Source organism: Mycteria americana, chromosome 4, assembly GCF_035582795.1.
Source record: "Mycteria americana isolate JAX WOST 10 ecotype Jacksonville Zoo and Gardens chromosome 4, USCA_MyAme_1.0, whole genome shotgun sequence".
Taxonomy (NCBI): Eukaryota; Metazoa; Chordata; class Aves; order Ciconiiformes; family Ciconiidae; genus Mycteria; species Mycteria americana.
The window spans coordinates 51,534,347-51,554,678 of record NC_134368.1 but is presented as its reverse complement, the minus strand read 5'-3'; the positions used below and the strand labels follow the sequence as shown (position 1 = coordinate 51,554,678).

General features: G+C 40.0%; 1 protein-coding gene across 2 annotated transcripts in view; it reads right to left on the bottom strand.

Annotated features, from left to right (window-relative positions):
- Positions 1–20,332, bottom strand: part of TNKS (tankyrase) — a 144,550-nt gene that overhangs the window by 118,006 nt on the left and 6,212 nt on the right. For both annotated transcript variants that reach the window (XM_075500536.1, XM_075500537.1), the window contains exon 2: positions 14,423–14,647. In XM_075500536.1, coding sequence (XP_075356651.1) covers positions 14,423–14,647 — 225 coding nt within the window. The remainder of the gene's footprint in view (positions 1–14,422; positions 14,648–20,332) is intronic.

Genomic DNA, 20,332 nt, shown 5'->3' with positions numbered 1-20,332 from the left:
AACACAGATGAACTAATTAGGGATGTCAAGATTGGTGGCAGCCTGAGCTGCAGTGGTCATGCCCTGGTGGAATTCACAATCTTGAGGGATATGGGCCAGGTGAAGAATAGAGTCAGGACTCTGGATTTTAAGGAGAGCAAACTTTCAGGTGTTTAAGGAATTAATGGATGGGACCCCCTGGAAAACTGCCCTCTGGGACAAAGGAGCTGAACAGAGCTGGCAGCTCTTTAAGGACATTTTTCTTAGAGTGCAAGAGCTCTCGATTCCCATGTGTAAGAAATCAGGCAAGGAAGGCAGGAGACAAACACAGCTGACTAAGGACCTCCTGGTCAAACTAAAGTGTAAGAAGGAAATGCACAGGCAGTGGAACCAGGGACATGTATCCTAGGAAGAATACAGGTATGCTGCCTGGATGTGTAGGGATGAGATCAGGAAAGCTAAGGCACAGTTGGAGTGAATTTGGCATGGGATGCCAATAATAAAAAGGGCTTCTACAGGAACACTGGCTAGAAAAGGAAGATTAAAGAAAACATACCCCCCTTGATAAATAAGACATGAGAACTAGTGACAACTGATATGGAGAAAGCTGAGGTACTCAAGAATTTTTTTTTTTTGCCTCAGTTTTCAATGGTAATCTCTCTTCCCACATCTCTCAAGCCACTGAACCTAAGGCAGGGACTGTGGAATGAAGTCCCTCCCATTGTAAGTGAAGATCACGTTCAAGACCACCTGAGGAACCTGAACATACATAAGTCCATGGGACCCAGTAAGATGTATCCCAGGGTCCTGAGGGAATTGGCTGATGTAGTTGCCAAGCCATTCTCAATAATATTCAGAAAGTCATGGCAGTCAGGCAAATCCCCAGTGACTAGAAAAAGGGAAGTATCATGCCCATTTTTTAAAAGGGTAAAAAGGAAGACCCTGGGAACTATCAACCAGTCAGCCTCACCTCCATGCCCAGTAAGATCATGGAAGAGATCCTTCTGGAAGACATGTCAAAACACATGGAAGACAGGGAGCTGATTAGAGACACCAAGGGCAACTCATGCCTGACCAATTTGGTAGCCTTCTACACTGGAGTGATTGCATCAGTCAACAAAGGAAAAGCTACAGATGTCATCTACCTGAACTTCTGTAAGGCTGGAACAGGTTGCCCAGAGAAGTTGTGGATGCCCCATCATTGCAAGTGTTCAAGGTCATGTTGCACAGGGCTTTGAGCAACCTGATCTAGTGAAAGCTATCCCTGCCCATGGCAGGGGAGTTGGACTACATGATCTTTAAAGGTCCCTTCCACTCCAAACATTCCTGTGATTGTAATCCTCCAGGCCAGCTCCTGGAGACAGAGAGTTTTAAAATGTATACGCACATATGGTCTTAAACGGTTGTTTCTAAGCTAAAGAAAGCTGCCTCTAGTAAAGAAATGGTACTTTGGCCAAATGTGACATAATCTAGATAAAAGCATAGCACCTGCTTGCACATTTCTATGACCTTGTCATTAGATAAGCAATAGTAGCAACTGCTGGGGGCATCAATATATGCTAGGAGACTAGACATGGAGACAGCTTGGAATATGGCTCCTAGCAGAGGCACTGCCTGCTTTACAGCTGAAATGACTATTTGGTTCATCAGGGACAGAGGATAGCCATATCAAACATCTCACTTTCTTGACACAGATCTGCTCTTTGAAAGGCAGGTCCTCATGCATCCATACGCTGCAGAAACTGTACCAGTTCCTACAGCAACAGGATGCAACTATCAAATTGAGCAGAGGCCCAGTAAAACATGAAATGGAAACAATGCTTAGAGGTCAGGCTTTCCTTCAGCTCAGGTGAACAATTCATAGAAACAGGCTTCAAGGCAGCAGTAAGAAATCAAAGCAGCAGCATGAACAAGGTCTCCCAGTACCAGCTTTTTTGTTTGTTTGTTTTGAGGGGAGAAGAAGGATCTAGACGAAAAGAATATCATGAAGCATCAATTTAAAAGGACTTTATCCTATTTTCATGAAAGCTCTAATTTTTCAGAAAGACTCTTTTGTCTCAGCCTTTTCATTGTTTGCCCCAGAAGTACTTTTAGAATTTGATCACCGAAGTTTCAACCTCTTAGCAAGATAGCCTGACTCCTGGTCTATATATACATATATATGTATATACACATACATATATATGTCTATATATACATAACATAAACCTCACTTCCCAATGCACTACAAAATACTTCAATGTATTCTAGAATTAAGTTTGCACTAGATGTTGCAGAGATCAGATTTATCTAATCAAAGTAAGACAGGGGAAAAGGACCTGAACCAGACAACCACAGCCAAAAACACAAGCATCATTGCAACAGTCACAGCTCTTCCAGCAGGGCAAGAAGATACCTTTTTAAAAGGCTCCCTTCCCTCCTCCTTCAGTGACTGCCTGCAACTGTTTTCCCATAAGTAGGTGCATCTTAACTATGATTAGTTTTCTGTATGTAGGAACCACTACAAAAATCGCTCCCTGGTATGCCAGTTCTACCTACCAGTGATTAAATACACACAGGGAGAGAGAACAAGCAGAAAATTCCAGAAGCTGTAGGCAGCACAGCAGGCTGATAATATCCTTCTGCCCTCAGAGAAAGAGCCAGAGTTGGTAGATTGCTCAGCCTACACGAACAGCTATCCAAAGCCTTGATCTTGCCTGCTCTTAATGAAGTAAATATTCCTGTTTCCTTTTTGGATGGAATACTTTTCAAGTTAAAATTTTCCATTTCAGCTACCAGTGAGAAAACAAAAGTATACGCAAGTTATACAAAATGCAGTCTTCTAGAGAGCAACCTCAAAACCTTAGTGTTACTGCAGTTTTTCATTTGTTGGGGGTTTTTTGCATCATGCAAGAGATGGCTCCATTATTCCAGACCGCTCCCCATAAGCACACAATCCGCACCAAAAGCAGTGTAGTGTAAAGGAAGCTTTGGGGCTTCCACAATGAACCTGCAAAAATGTAAGAAGTCTAGAAGCTTCACTTAAGTTACAACAAAAAATAATCTTTGAGCTAACAAGCAATAAAAGACAGTACACTAAGCATTTATTTAATCCCACTTATTTGCAGCCATGCATATGAACTCCTTTTTCGTAGAATCACACTGAATCACAGAATAGTTGAGGTTGAATGGACCTCTGTAGATCATCTGGAACAACCTTCCTGCTGAAGCAGGGCCACCTACAGCCAGTTGCCCAGGACTGTGTCCAGATGGCTTTTCAAAATCTCCAAGGAAGCAGACTCCACAACCTCTCTGGGCAACCTGTGCTGGTCATCCTCACAGTAAAAAAAGTGTTTCCTGATGTTCAGAAGGAACCTCCCATGTTTCAGTTTGTGCCCATTTCACTCAGGGGCTTAAGAATCACTCTTAAGTGTGTTCAAGTAGTCATCTGGAACACATATGTTGTTAGTGTGCAAAACGGAATAGAAGACCCTTTAACCAAAAGAGCTTTAAAAAAAAAAATTTAGCCCATTTGTAGATGGTACAGGTTGAGGCGTCACTACGCCACAACTAAATCAGGCCCCTTTTCCTTGCAAGCAACAATTCTGCAGCTACTTAGTTTCTAAGCATTTGTTTTAGTATACTATTTATTGAACAGCTAGAAATCTTAACTGCTGCCCTACTGTCCAAGCAATTTGTGTTTTCATCTATATTCCAAGCTGAAAGCTGCTTTAAGGACAAGTCTTCATTGCTTGGTCGCAATTTCACTTTTCTCTGAACGAATTCACCTTTCTACTTCAAGTTTTATTCAAATAAATGTCAGCTGTAATCCTGATATGCCACTTGACAGATTAAGAGCCCTGCTTCCAGTGTCCTTGAAAAGCAAAAGCAGCGACCGAGGCAAATCAGGTCAACAAGTAGCACCCTAAGAGGAAAAAGAATTGAGGATAATTAAGAGAAGAATAACAAGAAACCAAAGACCAATTCCGATCTCCTCCTGCATATGCTAACCATTTCTTCCAGGTGAAGTTTGGGGAAAAAAATCCTGGTGAAGTCAGGTGATAGATTGCATGTGGAATTAGCTATGTAGCTATTGGAATGCAGTATTGGCCAGTGTACTAAAATCTAACACTCAGGAAGCAACATAAACTGAGGAGTCTTAAACGTTTCTTAGAACCTGTCCTGGATTTACCATTTTTCTGAAACAGAAAGGGTGCATGCACCGTCAAAACCAGTTTCTCTTTTTAGCACCAGAAGAAACATGCATTGAAGAGATTCAAACCCTAGCAGCAGCTCTCAACCCACCATTCAGCGAGATGAGCACAAGGCAGCAAAGAGAAAAAAAAGAAAAAAAAAACAAAAAAAAAAACCCAAAACACCAAACAAAACAATTGTAACAATGCAAGAGCACAGCCTTTTCCAGGCTTTTCCAGAGGAAAACTTCAGTGCCTATCAACTTTCAACAGTACACAACCTGGGGATGCTATCTTAGTCACATACCCTATGGAACACACACAGTAACATTTTAATGCGATTAAGAGCTGAAACTCTTAAGACTAAAGAAGCTCCAACATGCCAAATAACTTCTGCATATTTTGCATAAAACTTGAATCTTGTGCCAATTTTGTAAACTCATCATTAGTCCACAGCATAGTTACCACATATTTGAGAAATACAAGTAGTATGTGAAATCTTAGGGATATCAAACTGATCAGCCCATGAAATTGTGGCTAAAGCTACAGGTTGGCCAGAAGACATGAGTATACTTGAAAATTCTATTTCTGAAGTAAACATCAGGATGCTAAGAATACATTAAGTTCAAGCAGATACAGAACTCTGCTAAGGACTGACTAGCTAGCCGTACCACACATATCAGTCTTGGAAACCTTCCCCAGCCGCTATCTTAGACCACATTATTATGTAAAACAGTCACATTGCTTTCTGTTCTTAAAGGACTCTGTCCATTTGTTCTCCAGTCCCAGAACTGCTCACCACCATGCCCTGTTGATACAGAGCAGTGCAAGTCTTATCCTATTTAGCATTAGGTCCTTGACAAGCAAATATTCTACACTGCAAAGATCCCAGTCTGTCAGGTAAGATACCATCGCTATTGTGGGTCTCACGCTAGGGAAGGATGCACGTTATATCAGTCTGAGCGGGCTCCTCTCCTGGGTCACACCTGTGTCCTGCGCCATCCTTGTACCACCCCAAATAAGAAAATAGAAACAAATCGTTGCAGCCAGTTCAACCTCTTGGCTCCCCTGTCATGTAAGTTCAGTATCCAATACCATAGCTAGGTCAAGAGCACAGTGCCTAACCAAGACATTACTCAGTACTGCTTGCTTGGACAAGACATCAGCAAAACATGAAGACTACACACAGCAGCATGAACAGCAGGATTCACATCAGACACTTAAGCCTTTCCCAGAAAGGAATAGCTTTGTCTAAGAAGCACAGTGCATTTGTATAAACAAACATGGAAAAACAATGAATTACTGGAGTACAGGAGTCTATGTTCATCGTGAGTCCTAGCTGCATAAAAGACTGAAGTGAAGACCACACAGAACAAGAGGCAAGCGCTCAGTATTTTCAGTAGGTTTCAGGTCACCCGTAGTTGATTTTGTACACTTGGTTTTACATTGCGGAAAGACCAAATCATTAAAGAGAGACACCTTCCTTTGTTTGCTATATAACATAATTAATTGCCTGCACATTTTTACAAGCAAGACCTTTATATCCTACAGTAATACTTCAATGTTTTCCATTAGACTAAGAAAACATCCGAGAACTCTGCTAGAATTGGCCCCACTCATTTATGCCTTAACAGCTACACATATATCTAGACATTGTTTTTAAACCACATGTGAACTGCATTAAGACCACATGGGTCCTCTGAGAAGCTAAAAGCAGATGTTACCACAGTAATCAGAAGCATAGTCCCATAAGATTAAGTATTTCTGCAAGGTATTTAGAAAGCCACTGTAAACTGGTATAGGGCACCTGAAAGCAGTTTCAGCATCTGCAAGAGCAGTATGTGTTCCAGGTAATATGCAACTTCCTCTTCCCCTCCCTCTCAACTTGCTAATAGTTAACATCAGTACTTTGAAGACCTTACTTCCTATAAATACCCTACAGCAAGTTTTCCAATAGTGTTTCCCATGTTATCATACCACCTCCTTTGCTGCAAATAACCGATTCTGATTTAATCAACACTTGTAAAGAAACGTCATAAAATAATGACTTCTCTTGTCCTCCACAGATTCTCCTGTGCCAAGCAGCCAAACAAGGCAAAAAGACTAGTTTTCTTGATACATGATTTTTAGGAAAGAAAACTCTAAAACCCACAGATAGGTTGTAACATATTAACTGTCAATACAGTTCAAACAAAGACAGAGGGCTTCCAGAATATACACAGTGTATGAAACCCCAGACAAGGCAATCCTTCTCAACCCATTTCCACGAAGTTGAATTTCAAATCAACTTTCAGCAATACGAATACCGTAATATAAACAATAACCTTAAGGAGTGTAAGCAACACAGTAACATGACATGTCGTACAAGCCTTCAGCACCACTAGTTCCAGATATGAAAACAAGTCATCATTTTATTGGCATAACCCTGCAGACAAGTCTTCCTCACCTGAAGTAAGGCTCTCTTTCACCCGATTTGTACAAAGCATCATCCTCTCTGCTACCAAGTTTACTGTTGGTTTTGTTTCTGAAGAGGATTTAACCTCAGGATTAATCCAGCTCAACATTTGGTCCTTTCACAAAAATGTGGTAGGGCGCTTCAACCTTGCGTCAATGATCCACCTGTTTCAAGGCTCCTGGCACTCCGAGACCTTTGTCAAGCACATGTGGGTGACTGACACTGCTCACAGATTTTCTTCATAAAGCATCTATCACAGCTACATGCGCACAGATGCAAAATGCCAGCAGAAAGGATTCCCTGGAGCCTTTACAGCAAACAACCCCATCTCATTTTGGCAGCTTTTCCCATAACAGTGACTCCTGTAGACTGCACTACATTAACGGACCTGCCTGCACATAGACATCACATACTGAAGAGGTATCCTTCACATACTCAGGAACTGATCAACTTCCCTCCTGTCCTTCTGCCAAAGTCCACCAGGGAGGACTGCAGTTGTATATGCCATGGTAGAGTGTCCCAAACCATTTTCTGTAGTCACTTTTGACAAAAGCCCTGTTGTCTCACACTCCAGTCCACTGTTACTATGACAACAGTATTACAATGCCTCCAAATTACCAATGTATGATTTCAATCATGGGTTCCTCCACCCCCCACCAGCTCACAGAGAAGGCGGCCTTATTCTCAGGTCCCTTTCAATAAGGGAAATTTGAACTACAGACTTATACAGTGGGAAATGTAGTAAGATTCAGCCCAAGCAGCTCTCATTTCTGTGATGAATATTAACGTTTAGAAGCTGGTGTAGCTTAAACAAGTGGTTAGAGGACATGAAATTATTTAGAACCATGAACAAGAACTCCAGTGAGAAAGCAAAAGCCTTCTTCCACTCAACCTAAAACATAGAATTTTTATCATGTGGTTGCTATCATGCAAGCTTAATTTGAGAAAGAACCCATGAAGAAACAGTATAAGTAGACTTAAGCATATCAGGTCTTTGAGCCACTGTGCATGCACAGGATTTAAAACCATTTGCTACGCAAAGAAGCAGGGTTCCACACACATGCTATCACTCACAGAGCAGAAACAGACCAAAAGTCGTCATAACCTGAATAGTCTGATGAGTCTGCTTCCACAACAACAGATTTGGCTTTGATCAGTAAGTATCTGAGTAATAATTATTAAGAATAGCCAGGATTTTTATTTTGCATCTCTGGACTGATAATAGATAGATGCTGTTAACCAGGACTGCTTGGCCTTAAGCGTATCGAATCACAAGGTACCTCTGCTCTGTATGTCAATGTTAACTGCAACCAACAGACAGGAGAGCTCCCCCACTGTAGGGATTAATGCATGTCCTCCTAATGGAACAAAATTCACATTTCTGGTACACAAGAACAGTCTAAAGTTCTTTAGACCATCCTGCAGCTTAAAAAAGTTCAAGTCACTGTCTTCCCATTGCACACTATGAGTAGTCAGTAGCAGTAGTGCTCCAACTCTGTAGTTCAAAAGTCAAAGCAGGAATATTAACAATATTCAAGACTCTTCTGATATAAACAGCAGCAATAGTTAAACAGTTTACACAAAGTATTTGCAAGTACTCACTTGACAGCATTTTCCAACGATTTTACAAGCCTCTGAATATCAGATTCCTGGGACGCCTCTTTGAACCTAAGCTTCCTTCTAGAACACCAGTTCTCCAAGAGAGTCTTTGGGAATTCAGTACATCTCTCCAACAAACAGCATGCATAGCCAGCTCCCAGTGTACCTCAATTACCAATATCCCCCTCTAATACTTATTAAGAAGCTACTAGTCTTCTTACAGGCTTCTGTCAGTCCAGCAGCTAAATCTATAGTCATTGTAATCATTTTTCAGTTAAGATGCTAAAGCTGCTCCCCCTCACGTCACCCCACTCCCAAAAAGAAAATTGGCTACTGCACAATTTTGTTCTTTGATAGCACTTCCTGTGATTTTTTTTTTTTTAATTTTTCAGGTAGCAAAATCAGACACAGCTCTAACTTTTAGAGCGATACAGTTCCTCTGCTTGGAAGGCAAAATGCTTTGAGCATTCCAAAATCTCAAGGGACAAAAATATCGTCAATTGTAATAATGTCACTATTTGTTGTACATGCCTTCTTTGCAAGGTGACCAAACAGATGTGTAGTTCAATGACTGGGCAAATTACCATTTCTACAATTCCTTTAAGGTTTACTGTGCACTAGTTCTACCCATAAACTACCTTTTGTAGATTTTTTTAATCCTGACAGAAGGTTTATCTGCCCTGCAGGAAGGGGTCACATTATATTCCCTCCACATATTTCAGCCTAAAGATATGTAATAGCAGAAGGTAACAGCTAATGAATTCTTCTCCTTCCCCAGTCGTGAGGAAGCACAGCAGGGTGAGTCATGTTTTGACATGTTAACAAAGAGACATTTAAATAACAGTGATCCCTATGCTAAGGGCAGGACCTGTATGTTGGAAAACCTGCTAGCTTCAAGTTTTAGTTTGCTTGCTTGCTGTACCTTTCAAGTGCAAAAAGGGTAATGGAAAAAAAAAAATCAACTTCCACAGAAGTTCTCTGGTCAAAGAGACAAGTGCACCTTGACACTAACATTAGAGACTGCTTCGTAGCACTGGGACAGTAAATTCATCATGCCACAGGATCTTTGCAGGAAATTTTATAACTAGCCCAGAGGAAGCCAGTAAAAACATTGGTCCAATGTCATATTAAGTAATACCTGATAGATCCTTAGCACTGCATGGACTGAAAGTACTTTTAAAAAAACTTTTAGAGTTTTGTACGCTGTTGAGCCTTTCAGTGGCTAGAATTTTTTATTTCCCCAAAATTACTAAAGTACCCTGGATATTCAGATCCATAAATCATCACATCACCATAGAAGATGCTTATGGTTTGCATGTTTGTGAAGGATGCCCTTAAAACCTAGACAGGTGTATGCCACCTGAGATCACTTTTAGGCTAGCAGTCCTACAGTTCTCTCAACACTTAACTGGAAATCCACCTAAAAAAAAAAATCTCTGCAGGAACTACAGCATCTGCAGAAACACACACAGTGGAGGGCAAAGCAAGTCTGCACAGACTGCATAAGCACAGCTTCTGCAAGGTTATTTTTAGCCTAGCTTTTTTTTTTTTTAAACAAAAAAACCTGTGTGTTGCACAAACACACAGTTTTAAAGGAGCTGTTACCACTCACAAAATACCTTGGAGCTACTCCCATTCAGTGCTCAGCAAGCAGAAAACCAAGTCAGAAAGAACATTAAGTTATCCTACAAATCTACTACACCCAGTTTTGATGTCTGTACCCCCATACCACCCCCTCACCCTTAAAAAAAACCACACACCCCAAAAAAAAAAAAAACCCCAAATACCAGAATATTCAACAGGATAACAAGACAGAAGACTAAGTTTTTCAACTTGGAAAAGAGAGATTTGATGGAAGAAAAGATAGAGGCCTATAAAATCATGAAGGATATGCAGAGTGCAAATAGAAATGACTGTTCACTATTTCTCACGAAAGTCCTGAATGGCTTGCAATAAAAAAAAGTCATCAAGAATAACATTTTAGAGAAAAGGAAGGGTTGTTTTCTTCCTGCAAGACTATTAAATTGTAAAATTATCTTGCCACAGAACACCTTCAAAGCCAAAAGCATAGCAGCATTTAAAAAGTGATTAGATCGAGCTTTCAAAAATTTTGTATACCAATGGCTATGCAACACAGTCCAGATGCAGCCTCTACTTTATCAAGTTCCTAAATTGCTCATTGCCATGAGAAAGGAGGATACACTCAAGCCATTCATAGTCTCTAAGCATCTGCTACGTGTCATTGTTGGAGAAAAGTGAGCTACATGGATCTTTGGTCTGACTGCAGTATAGACTTTCAGATGAAGAAATACATAATCCTTTCTCCCCAGCCCAACCTGCAGAACAGTCACTGCTCTGACATCACAGCATTCCTCCAAACACACTTTGCAGAGGTCACCATTCGTTCATTATTCCATGCGAGAATGTCACACTGAGGAACAAAACCACTTTTCATTAGCTCTAGAAGCAGTCCACAGACATTGAAAAACGCATCTTCTTGACAGATAAAGCAATCCTAGAAGCCATAAATACGGGAGAACGCTATCTAACAATTGGTTTTAATGCTTCAATACATTTAGTCCAAAAATTGATTACATATAGCAAAAAATGCTTTCAAACTGATTCAATTACTTAGCAACTAAACAAATCTGCAGTGACTAAATATATTGTCAGAGATGGTCAGCAAACCAGCTGAGCACTGCTTACCATCCTCCAAGATCTCCTACACTTCCAGACACAGGACACAAAAGCAACTGGCACCTGAAAGAGCCACAGTCCATGTTCCTCCTAAACTCAGGACATTTGCATTCTCTCCCTTTAAGTCCATACACTGCCCTGTGATTGTAATATGCAACCAGTGAAACAGAAGAACAAGAAATCATATCAGTCATTTGCTGTCTTAGAATTTCCTGGAGTTGAAATTTGTGCATAGTCTGATGAGTTTTCATCAGTTCATGTACTCTTATTTCCATATAAGCTTCCCACTGGCAGGGTTTGTACCTATTACTCTGGCAGGGGTATCCTGGCAGGGTTTGTACCTGTACAGCTGAGGACTCATAGTAGTTTTAGCATAAATATGCACACTCCATTCCAAGGCTAGTGCTAGATACAAGAGCATTCTATAGTTGTAGTGCAATCACTACCCAGCTTTTGCTGGTCTTCCACTCTCCTTCAATGCCTGGAGTTTTCCTCCAAAAAAAAAATCATTATTCCTGAATGTGCTGCATCTCCGCACTCCGTTCAGTTATCACTTTGTCTCTTTTTGACCTGTAAAGCGGCCAAAAGAACAGTATTCTATGCTAGATGTGATAAAGAAAAGATACAGACTGGGGTGGCACAGAAGAAGGGAAGGAGAGAAGATAAATTGGGAAATTCTCTCCCATTACATCATTTGGAAGAAGATGCCGAGAATAGGTAGCCAAAAATGAGGCTAGATGACTAATTCCTACACAGTCTATTGCTTTTCAGACAGGTATCTAAGTTCAGCAATAAATTCTAGGTTATGCCAGAATTTCCAGAGACTATTCTTCAATTAATGCTTTTTAAAAAGCATGCCTTGCTTGTTTAAAAAGGAACAAAGAATGTGATTTTTTTTTTTTTTTTACAGGCCAATTTCTTCCATCATATCTACTGTAACAGTCTACACTTAAGGTGTAAATAGTAGTACTGTATAGTATATTCCAGAAAGCTATTCAAAGCTATTCATACTATAGAAAGCTATAGTATATTCCAGAAAGCTATAATATACTGTATAGTATATTCAAGAAAGCTATTGCCCTAAGCAATCATTGTTCCGTTAGCCTTGTGTATAATGTGTTCCTTCAAAAGACTTTGAGATAAAAGCTGAAGACCTTAATATAAAAATTATATATAAAACCATTGAAAAGAAACAGGAACTTGCCAAAGACAACAAAACATGCTTACCCACTAGATATAAATTGCAAACAAACTCACTCTTTGTACTCATGTCCTGGCAGTTTTATGACATCAACTAAATCCCAAAGAAGCATCATACTATGGTACACATTAAATCTAGTGACTGGTGACACTGCCTTCAGTAATAACTCTCACATTGACAGACCAACTATCTGACTGACGTACGACATACATGGATATCTGTAACTAAACTGAGCACAACAGCATCATGCTTGCTTGTTTAAAATAAATTTTTAAAAAATGCCCAGACTCCAATTTGCCTGCAAGTAGCTTTATAAGAGAACGGCATCTAGTCCTGCAGCCCTGCTCGGTGCTTCCAAGGAACCCTACAACTGCAGTGGACAGCAGAAGAACTTTGGGATTTGACCACGCATGCTGAATATTTTATATATATGGATCATCCCCTCAGTCTAACATCTAACATTTAGAGTCACAGTTCTAACCTGTGCATGGAACACAGAATGAAGTTCTGTGTAATACAAGCCATAAATTTTATTCTGTACTTTCTTTCACCAAGCCCACAACTTCTTGCTGAATTAGAGTATAACTTTAAAGGTATCATCAGTTCTTTGATTATGGAAATCAGATCTAAATCTCAAATTACTGTCAGTATTGTACATCAAAATTGATGTACTACATAATCTCTGCCTTGATCTGACCTGCCCAACCTCCTCCAAAGAGGACCACAGAGTCTTTAGACAAACCACCCAAAGCTACACTACCCATGCTGCCTCCCCAAATCCTAAAATCTTCTGTTGCAACCATCTTTCATCCTATTGCCTATGAACACAAGGTGTTTGGCTGCATCCCCTCCTGCTTTATAACAAGGTTTTAAAAGACCAAGCAAGACAGATCTTTTCCAAAGCAAAACAAACCCAGTCCTCCTTTATAGGTGTAAAGGAGCCTCTTACTGTCAACATTCTCCCATTTAATTTGTATTTTCATTCAGCAGTTCCCAAAGCCAGGCAGACTCCAGCACTGAACAGACCAAAGTAATTACTTCCTTTAAGTCACATACAAAACCCTAGTTACTAATTGGAATTAAGCTTACTTTTCCATTCCCCATTGTCACAGACGACTGTTATTGGGACCTACTATATCAACGGATCTCTTCCCACAGTACTGCTGCACAATCAACTATACTCAGTAACTTCTGCAGAATATTCTCCCTATGTTTTACCTCACACATAGAGATGAAATGAATGAAGTCCACCACATTCCTTGTAAAGAGACGAAATAGACTAAAATTTATATTTTGGCATTTCCTCCAATTTTCTTTCCTTCAATCTTTGGGTTTTTTTTTTAAATAATGACATAAGTATTGCAATAAAGCTAATGCAAGAACTTGCCCTGTAAGTTTCGTAGCTTTCTCTGCAGGAATTGTATGTAATAAGTCTTTAAGCAAATAGACATCATCTGAAATTCTGAAAATTCTGTCTTGTTATCTGGATAACATATAGAACAAATCTCATGTTCGTAATCTTAACTGTGGTTCCTAAAACTCAAGCTTTTCTTTCCACGTTTGAGAAAAAACACAATGTTGAGCAGACCACTTTATTCAAGTTCGTAGATGTGAGAAGAACCAGAATTGATAAATAAGTTCAAGGAACTGATCCAAGAGTAAAAAATAAAAATAGAAGTTCCCATTTAGAAAAAAAGTAATACTAAGTACACAGAGAAAAACCATAAAAGTTAAAGACATCCTGACTGAAAAGCTCTTTGTATGTTCTAGATACATTTAAAATGATTGAAGTGTTCAATTTTATTTGAAATTGCTTTGGCTCCAGGCTACAGCACACACACTGAAGATATATAACCACTGTGAACAATGGTATCCTGTAACTTGTATTTGAAAGCTCCAAAGGACTGATGAGTTTCCCCATACTGTATAGAATGAAAGGTTAACCATCTTCCTAACCACTAACATGACATACAGAGCAGCCCAAAAAGCAAAGACTTTACTTAGTGAAGCTAGGTTTCTTGAAAGCAACCAAGACAAACTTCCATATTCTGATTTTTAATATTGTAATTTAACAGACAAGTAGTCTTTACCCAACCTCCCCAGGTTACTTTTCCAGATGCAAGTTTAGCAAAGCTTGCATTATACACCATGAAAAAGTTAGTCTTAAATGACTATCACCATACCTACCTGCTAGTTTAAAAGAAGTTAGCTGTTGAGAACAACCAGTATCTTTCATCTCAAGTCCAGCACATTAACGATTACAACTGCACAAAACACATATCTGGTAAAGTTTCAATATGAGAAGTGACGGACACTTACCAATACACACATCTATCTTCCCCTTGATAGCAGCTTCATGCAAAGGAGTGTAGTTCCAATTGTCTCTAGCGTTTGGGTCTGCCCCTTGACACAGTAACAGACTAACCACTTCAGCATGACCAAAAGAACAGGCGTTGTGAAGGGGTATCAGCCCTCCGTCATCACGAGCATGAACATTGGCTCCTGTCTGTAGCAAGTGCTCTACAACATCCTTCCTTCCAAAACCTGTAAGAGAACATATTTCTGTTCATTTGTCTGGTAAAACAACATGATTTAATATTTATAACTGTTCACTTAGTCCCGTCTACAGACATCAAACGATATTATTCATGTCCCTCTTCCACTTTTTGGTTCATTTTACCATAAAGTGAGACTGTATTCACCTGCTTAAACAACAGTTGGAAGATGCACTTACACTCATGACAGAGGTGAACAGTGTTGTATTATAATCAGCCTGACCGGCTGCCACACTATCTCATGAAGAAGTTCTACAAAAGGCTTGCCATTCTTTTTCAATAAAAGCTTTGTATTAATTTTAAAAATTTTGTATACTCTGTACACACCTAATGCAAGCATCTTACATACTATCTCTCGATATAGGTCTTCATCTTGGAGAAGACCTCATATTAGTAAACACTGTCAGTGTTAGTTTACATATTAGTAAACTTGAGGACACTGTCAGTCCTCAAGCAGAACAACCTTACCTCAACCCAAACTACATTCTCACTCTTTGAAAGAGTCTGACTACTTCCAACCAACAAACTGACAGAGAGAGAAGTTACAGCTAAGTAGAACTGAGACCTCAGCTGGGAAATAATGCCTCAGGAAGGTCTCAGCCTAGGAATGCATCCTCCGTTATGGCCAGGCAAAACATCACCATAAAGTCAGCATCATTAAACTAATGTGCTTCAAAATCCTGCATCAGCATGCCAGACCCTGATACCTTTAGCTTGTTCTCCACAATGAACCTGGAAAGGTTCTAGTGCCCAAAAGTGCTTCCTATTGCCTCAAATGCCTTAGAGCAGCAGTCTCCAAACTTTCTGATTGTGCACCCCATCAGTAAAAAATTTTTTGAGCATGCATCCCCAAATGTATAAATGTATATATTCATAAATCATATACATGCACTACTGTACTATTATGTAGATTATAAACATACACAAAAATAGAAATTTTAAAAGGCTGAGCTAAAGATGAAATAAACACTGTTTTAAAATTTCTATTGTATTTATTAATGGTACAAAATATATTTTCTTCCTGCACCCCAACGAAATATCTGGAACACTCCACTTCGGAGACCACTGCCTTAGAGGACAGAAACAAAAATCAGGTATCAGGCTCAAGAGGGACAGTTTGAACTAAAACACAAGTGTTCATTTTTGTATTGGGTTGCATCTCAAAGGTTGGATTGCACTTATTATAAACCTCAAGGCTAAAAGCAATATCACTGGAGATTTTAAGACTGTCACTTTAAGACTTATTGTGTCTTCTGGCAATCATGGATACCAACCAGCTTAAGTATGAAGAATCCCATGTATATGAACTATGTTTATGAAACAGCTGAATTAAATGCAGTAGCAAGTGAAATTCCACCACAGAGCTGCTAACTGGCAGCTTATAGATCGTAATAACTCCACAGATCATGGATCGAAAACAGAACTAAAGACATTATTTCCCTTCTAGAAGGCAAATACAAAGCTCAAGAGAAGCAACGAAGAAGCTGTCAGTTCTCCCCCAGGTGACCATGTAACTCAGCCACAGAGAAATGCTGCTCTAACAGTGACAGAAATGATTCTCAAAAGTCAGCACCCTCTGCAGCGGGCAACAACTCATGCATGAAGACTTCTCAAATCGGAACTTTTTACCCCAGTGTTGCAGTCCCTGGATAGGACCTCCATTTCAATGAGTGAAGCCCCCTTTTTGCCAGAGTAGCGCACTAGTAACAGCTATGCAGACTTACGGGGCAGAATGAACATGCTTTTCCCCCACAGACAATACGGTGAGATCTCTAAGCCAGCTCTAGCAGCTCTGCATCCACACTAGCTTATCCAGTTAAGGCTAATGTTACAACTCGACATCCAGCTTTCTGTCAAGCTGCAGGCCAGCCATTCTGCAGAAATTTACACTGTCTCCTCAGTGAAGTACAGCGTCCTTCAACACCCTTTCCTGAAGTACTGAAGTCTTCCAGAAGCTGACTAATACTATGGTTAAGGCAGGCAGGGCCAAAACAAAAAGCCCCTTTACCGAGGCTTATCATGGTCTGAGAGTTTTGATGACAGTTTAACAATATCTTTATTTCTGCCTAAAGAAGTATTCTTATATGAGACACAAGCAAGCAGGTGGAAGAATAGGCTGGGGAAGCCATGGTGGATATGCACACAGATGCTCACATCTAGTACAGACTGTAGCAGTTCACACCTCGGTTAATCCTGTATGGTAACGTAGCTCAAGGGCGTCAGTACAGCCTAGTTACTTTTGGATAGCTGTAAGGATTCCCCCATCCCCACTGTACAGAGCCCTCAGCTGCTTGCAGCACAGATGCTGGACCACTACAAGTTACAAGTTAGCACACTGAGCAGATACTAAAGTGGGTTTCCTTTAATACATGGGGCTAAACAGCAGTTCAGCAGCTGCTCCACAAGCTGCTGAGCCATACCAGCTGTAGGGAGGGGCCTACAACCAGACTGGCACCCCACTCAGCAATCCAATTTTAGTCCATCACTGCAGAGGAGTCAAAGCTTTCCGGTACATTATACACTGATCACTTCACATTAGAAATTACACTACAGAAATGGAAGCATGTGTATCAAAACTGGTATTATTAAAAGTGATATTTATTTACCACAACAGAACTGCTACCAGAAGACACATTTTTCTTAACTGAACTGTCAGCAAGGCCACTGCTACTGTAAATGACTGCAGCTTCTAGCATGAAAACTGATTTTTTTTTGTTTGTTTGTTTTTTTCTGTTATAAAACAGTCAAGGAACATCACCTGTAAGTCTTCAAATAGAAAATGACAGCTTAAATGGGTACAACAGCAAACAAAGGGTATCTGGTCCCACAGCAAAGCTAAAAGGCCCAGGGCATAATACCAAGAAGCAAGCCCTCAAGGTTCCCACGTTTATATTGTTCATTTGACTGGCAAAGGAAAATTGAGCAAGACAAGAATTAGAAAAGGATGCTTTCAACTAAACAGTAAATCAACAGATTTTATTGGCCTTTAGTTTTTATAGACTGAACTACTAAAAACAGTGCTGAAACTGCATGAGCATTTGCTTTACATGTACTTCTTGTCTCTCAAGGAAAAATAACCTGACAGTGCCTGAAAACCTAAATTCCTTTTCAAATTGCTCAGTGTTGCGATTTTCAGGACTACACAAATACTTCTTCAAGGTATTGCTGGACATGGGGTCATTGATAAAGGTATCTTTGGAAATGCCAGCAATAAACACTTTACAGTTTTTGGTGAATTAGCCCTTCGTTCAGTCCTCAAAAAGCACAGTAAAGGTTACTGTGATTTCCATCTTTCAGAGAAAAAGTAACCAATTATGGGAATAGCTTCCCCCACCACCTCTGCCACCACATGCAAACCTGTAAAAACTTGAATTGACAAAGTGCCAGAAAGTCTTTAAAATGATCACACAACCCAACCTGACAAAGCAGTTGTAATTACTGAAACTCCTGCAGTGTCGGGGTCACCATTTGTAAAAAAACAGACACATGCCAAGCCATTTGTGACAGATGAAGCACATATAATTCAGTTTAAACTGAAGGAACTGATGTAATGTCATTTAAGATTACTTTAAAAATCCTACTTTTGCATATTTCCAGTGCAACTTTAATTGACAAAGTCTAGGAAGAGTTCCCAAGAAATGACCTGTAATCAAAGATCCCAAAAGACAATCAAATAGAAGGTTCCTACAGAAAACATCCAAAACCAGGGTAACTATGGAGGATAGTCACATTTAAATGCCCAGCATGCAAACTTGTTTTGATGAGATTCACCCGCCAGCTGCCAAAGCACACTCACGGGCAGGGTCCCTTATTAGCTTGGGCTATTTCACACAGGTAAAATGCACAAGCTTTGCCCTCATTTTAGCTTCTTTACACAATTTAGAACTTTCAGGCAAGTCGCAGTACCTCAGAAAACATATTGTCCAGGAGAGAAAGGAAGCAGTAATCCCATTATAAAAAGGCAGTAGCAAGAGAACATCTGAAATTTAAGGGCGAAATACTCATCAGTCAAACCAAAGAAAAGGCAAAAATTCAGTTACTGACAGAGTCTTCATTTCTCCAGTCATCTCACAGAAACAACAGAAGACTAAGGCTTGGTGAAAGCCAGGAGATGGCCATAGCTATGACAGCTTTACACAAGTCAAGAGACAGGCAGACAATTCAGAGAAAACACCACTTAACTAGTTCTTTGCCAATGCTGTATTCTTGCCTTTTTCCAATTTATACCCATCACTTTAGGCTGAAAGTGAGAAAAAAAGGCTTTAGGTAGTAAACTGACAGCTTGAAAATTAAGCTAAATAAAACTTTTAAATGCCGTCAGACAAGACGGCACACAGAGACACCACCAAATGCTTACTACTACTGCCAAGACCACCTGTCCTACTCCCCCTTACACATCCTGCTCCCAGCCCACAAGCTTGTCCTGTCCTGTCTCTTCTTGTGGCATTGAACCTAAGTAACAAGAGGCAACAGGGTGAACAGGTTGAATGACTGATGAGGGAAGCGATGCAAGGAAAGCAAGAGGAGCATCAGTTGATACCCTCTGTTACGTGCTCTGGTTAGGGCTTCCGTGTTAAACCTCCACTCAGTTAGTCACAAGCCTTCACGTGGTAACAGTTTACAGACACTTAATTACTAATACTCCCAGAAACCACATAATTCATTGCCCAATTTCAAGACTCATTTTCAGAAAGTTTGGTAAAAAAAACAACCCAATACATACATGGATTTCCCACTAGAATCGGAAGAATGCTTTCCCCAGTGAGTACAATACATCAAGTAGTTGGTTTGATCAGTTTAAGTACAGCTGTACTGTTTCACCCACTGCCCATTTAATGTCACTTGATCACAACATAGCACAAACTCCTCCAAATGCCAATTCCAACCTCTGCAAAGCTGCTGTTATGTGCAGAGTTTAACTTATCACGTGAAAGACTTCTAACTCTCACTAGGCATTTTTCCTCCTCCTTTCACCTGCCTGCTCTTAAGAACACATTGACTCCAAAAGGAGTTAAATTTTACAAAAGTGTATACTCACAGCTTAAGCACACCTGCAGGTGTTACTGTGATCTTAGGCAAAGCAGGAAAGATGCTCTTATTAAATGTAATCCCACTTGTTAGAGCACTAAACGTAGCTCATAGGAGAATACAAGCCCTTGAAGTGGAGAAGCATACATCTTAGAGACACACGACTTTTTGAGAATGGTTTTAAACTGTAAGCAAAGGGTGGAAGAAGTTCAAGCTAAGTCATTGTACATCTCTTTGCTTTAGTACTGCACATTCTGGGACCAGATTTTTCCCTAAGACAGGTCTTCCAAAAGCCACCAGCACTTCTCCCACTTCACTAGGCAGAACACAATTAAACTGAGTGATTTAACCGAGTAAACTGAAGAGCCTTCAAGCTGGGAAAAAGGGCACCTGCTTCAGTATTACTGAAGGTCTGAGATTCTGCATTTATATCCTCTTGTAAATTCCTTCAAAGGATTTTAAACAAGAAGGAGATACAATACATTGCACAAAGTACTGCAAGACAATTCAAGAGAACAAGTTACCAGTCACAAAGAAGGCAAGCTGAAACTTCCTGGGAAGTAATACGCTTGTGACACCAACAGAGTTCATGTACTACAAATGCTACAAAAACATAAAAGAAAGAATTCCAAAGTCAAGGGCAGTA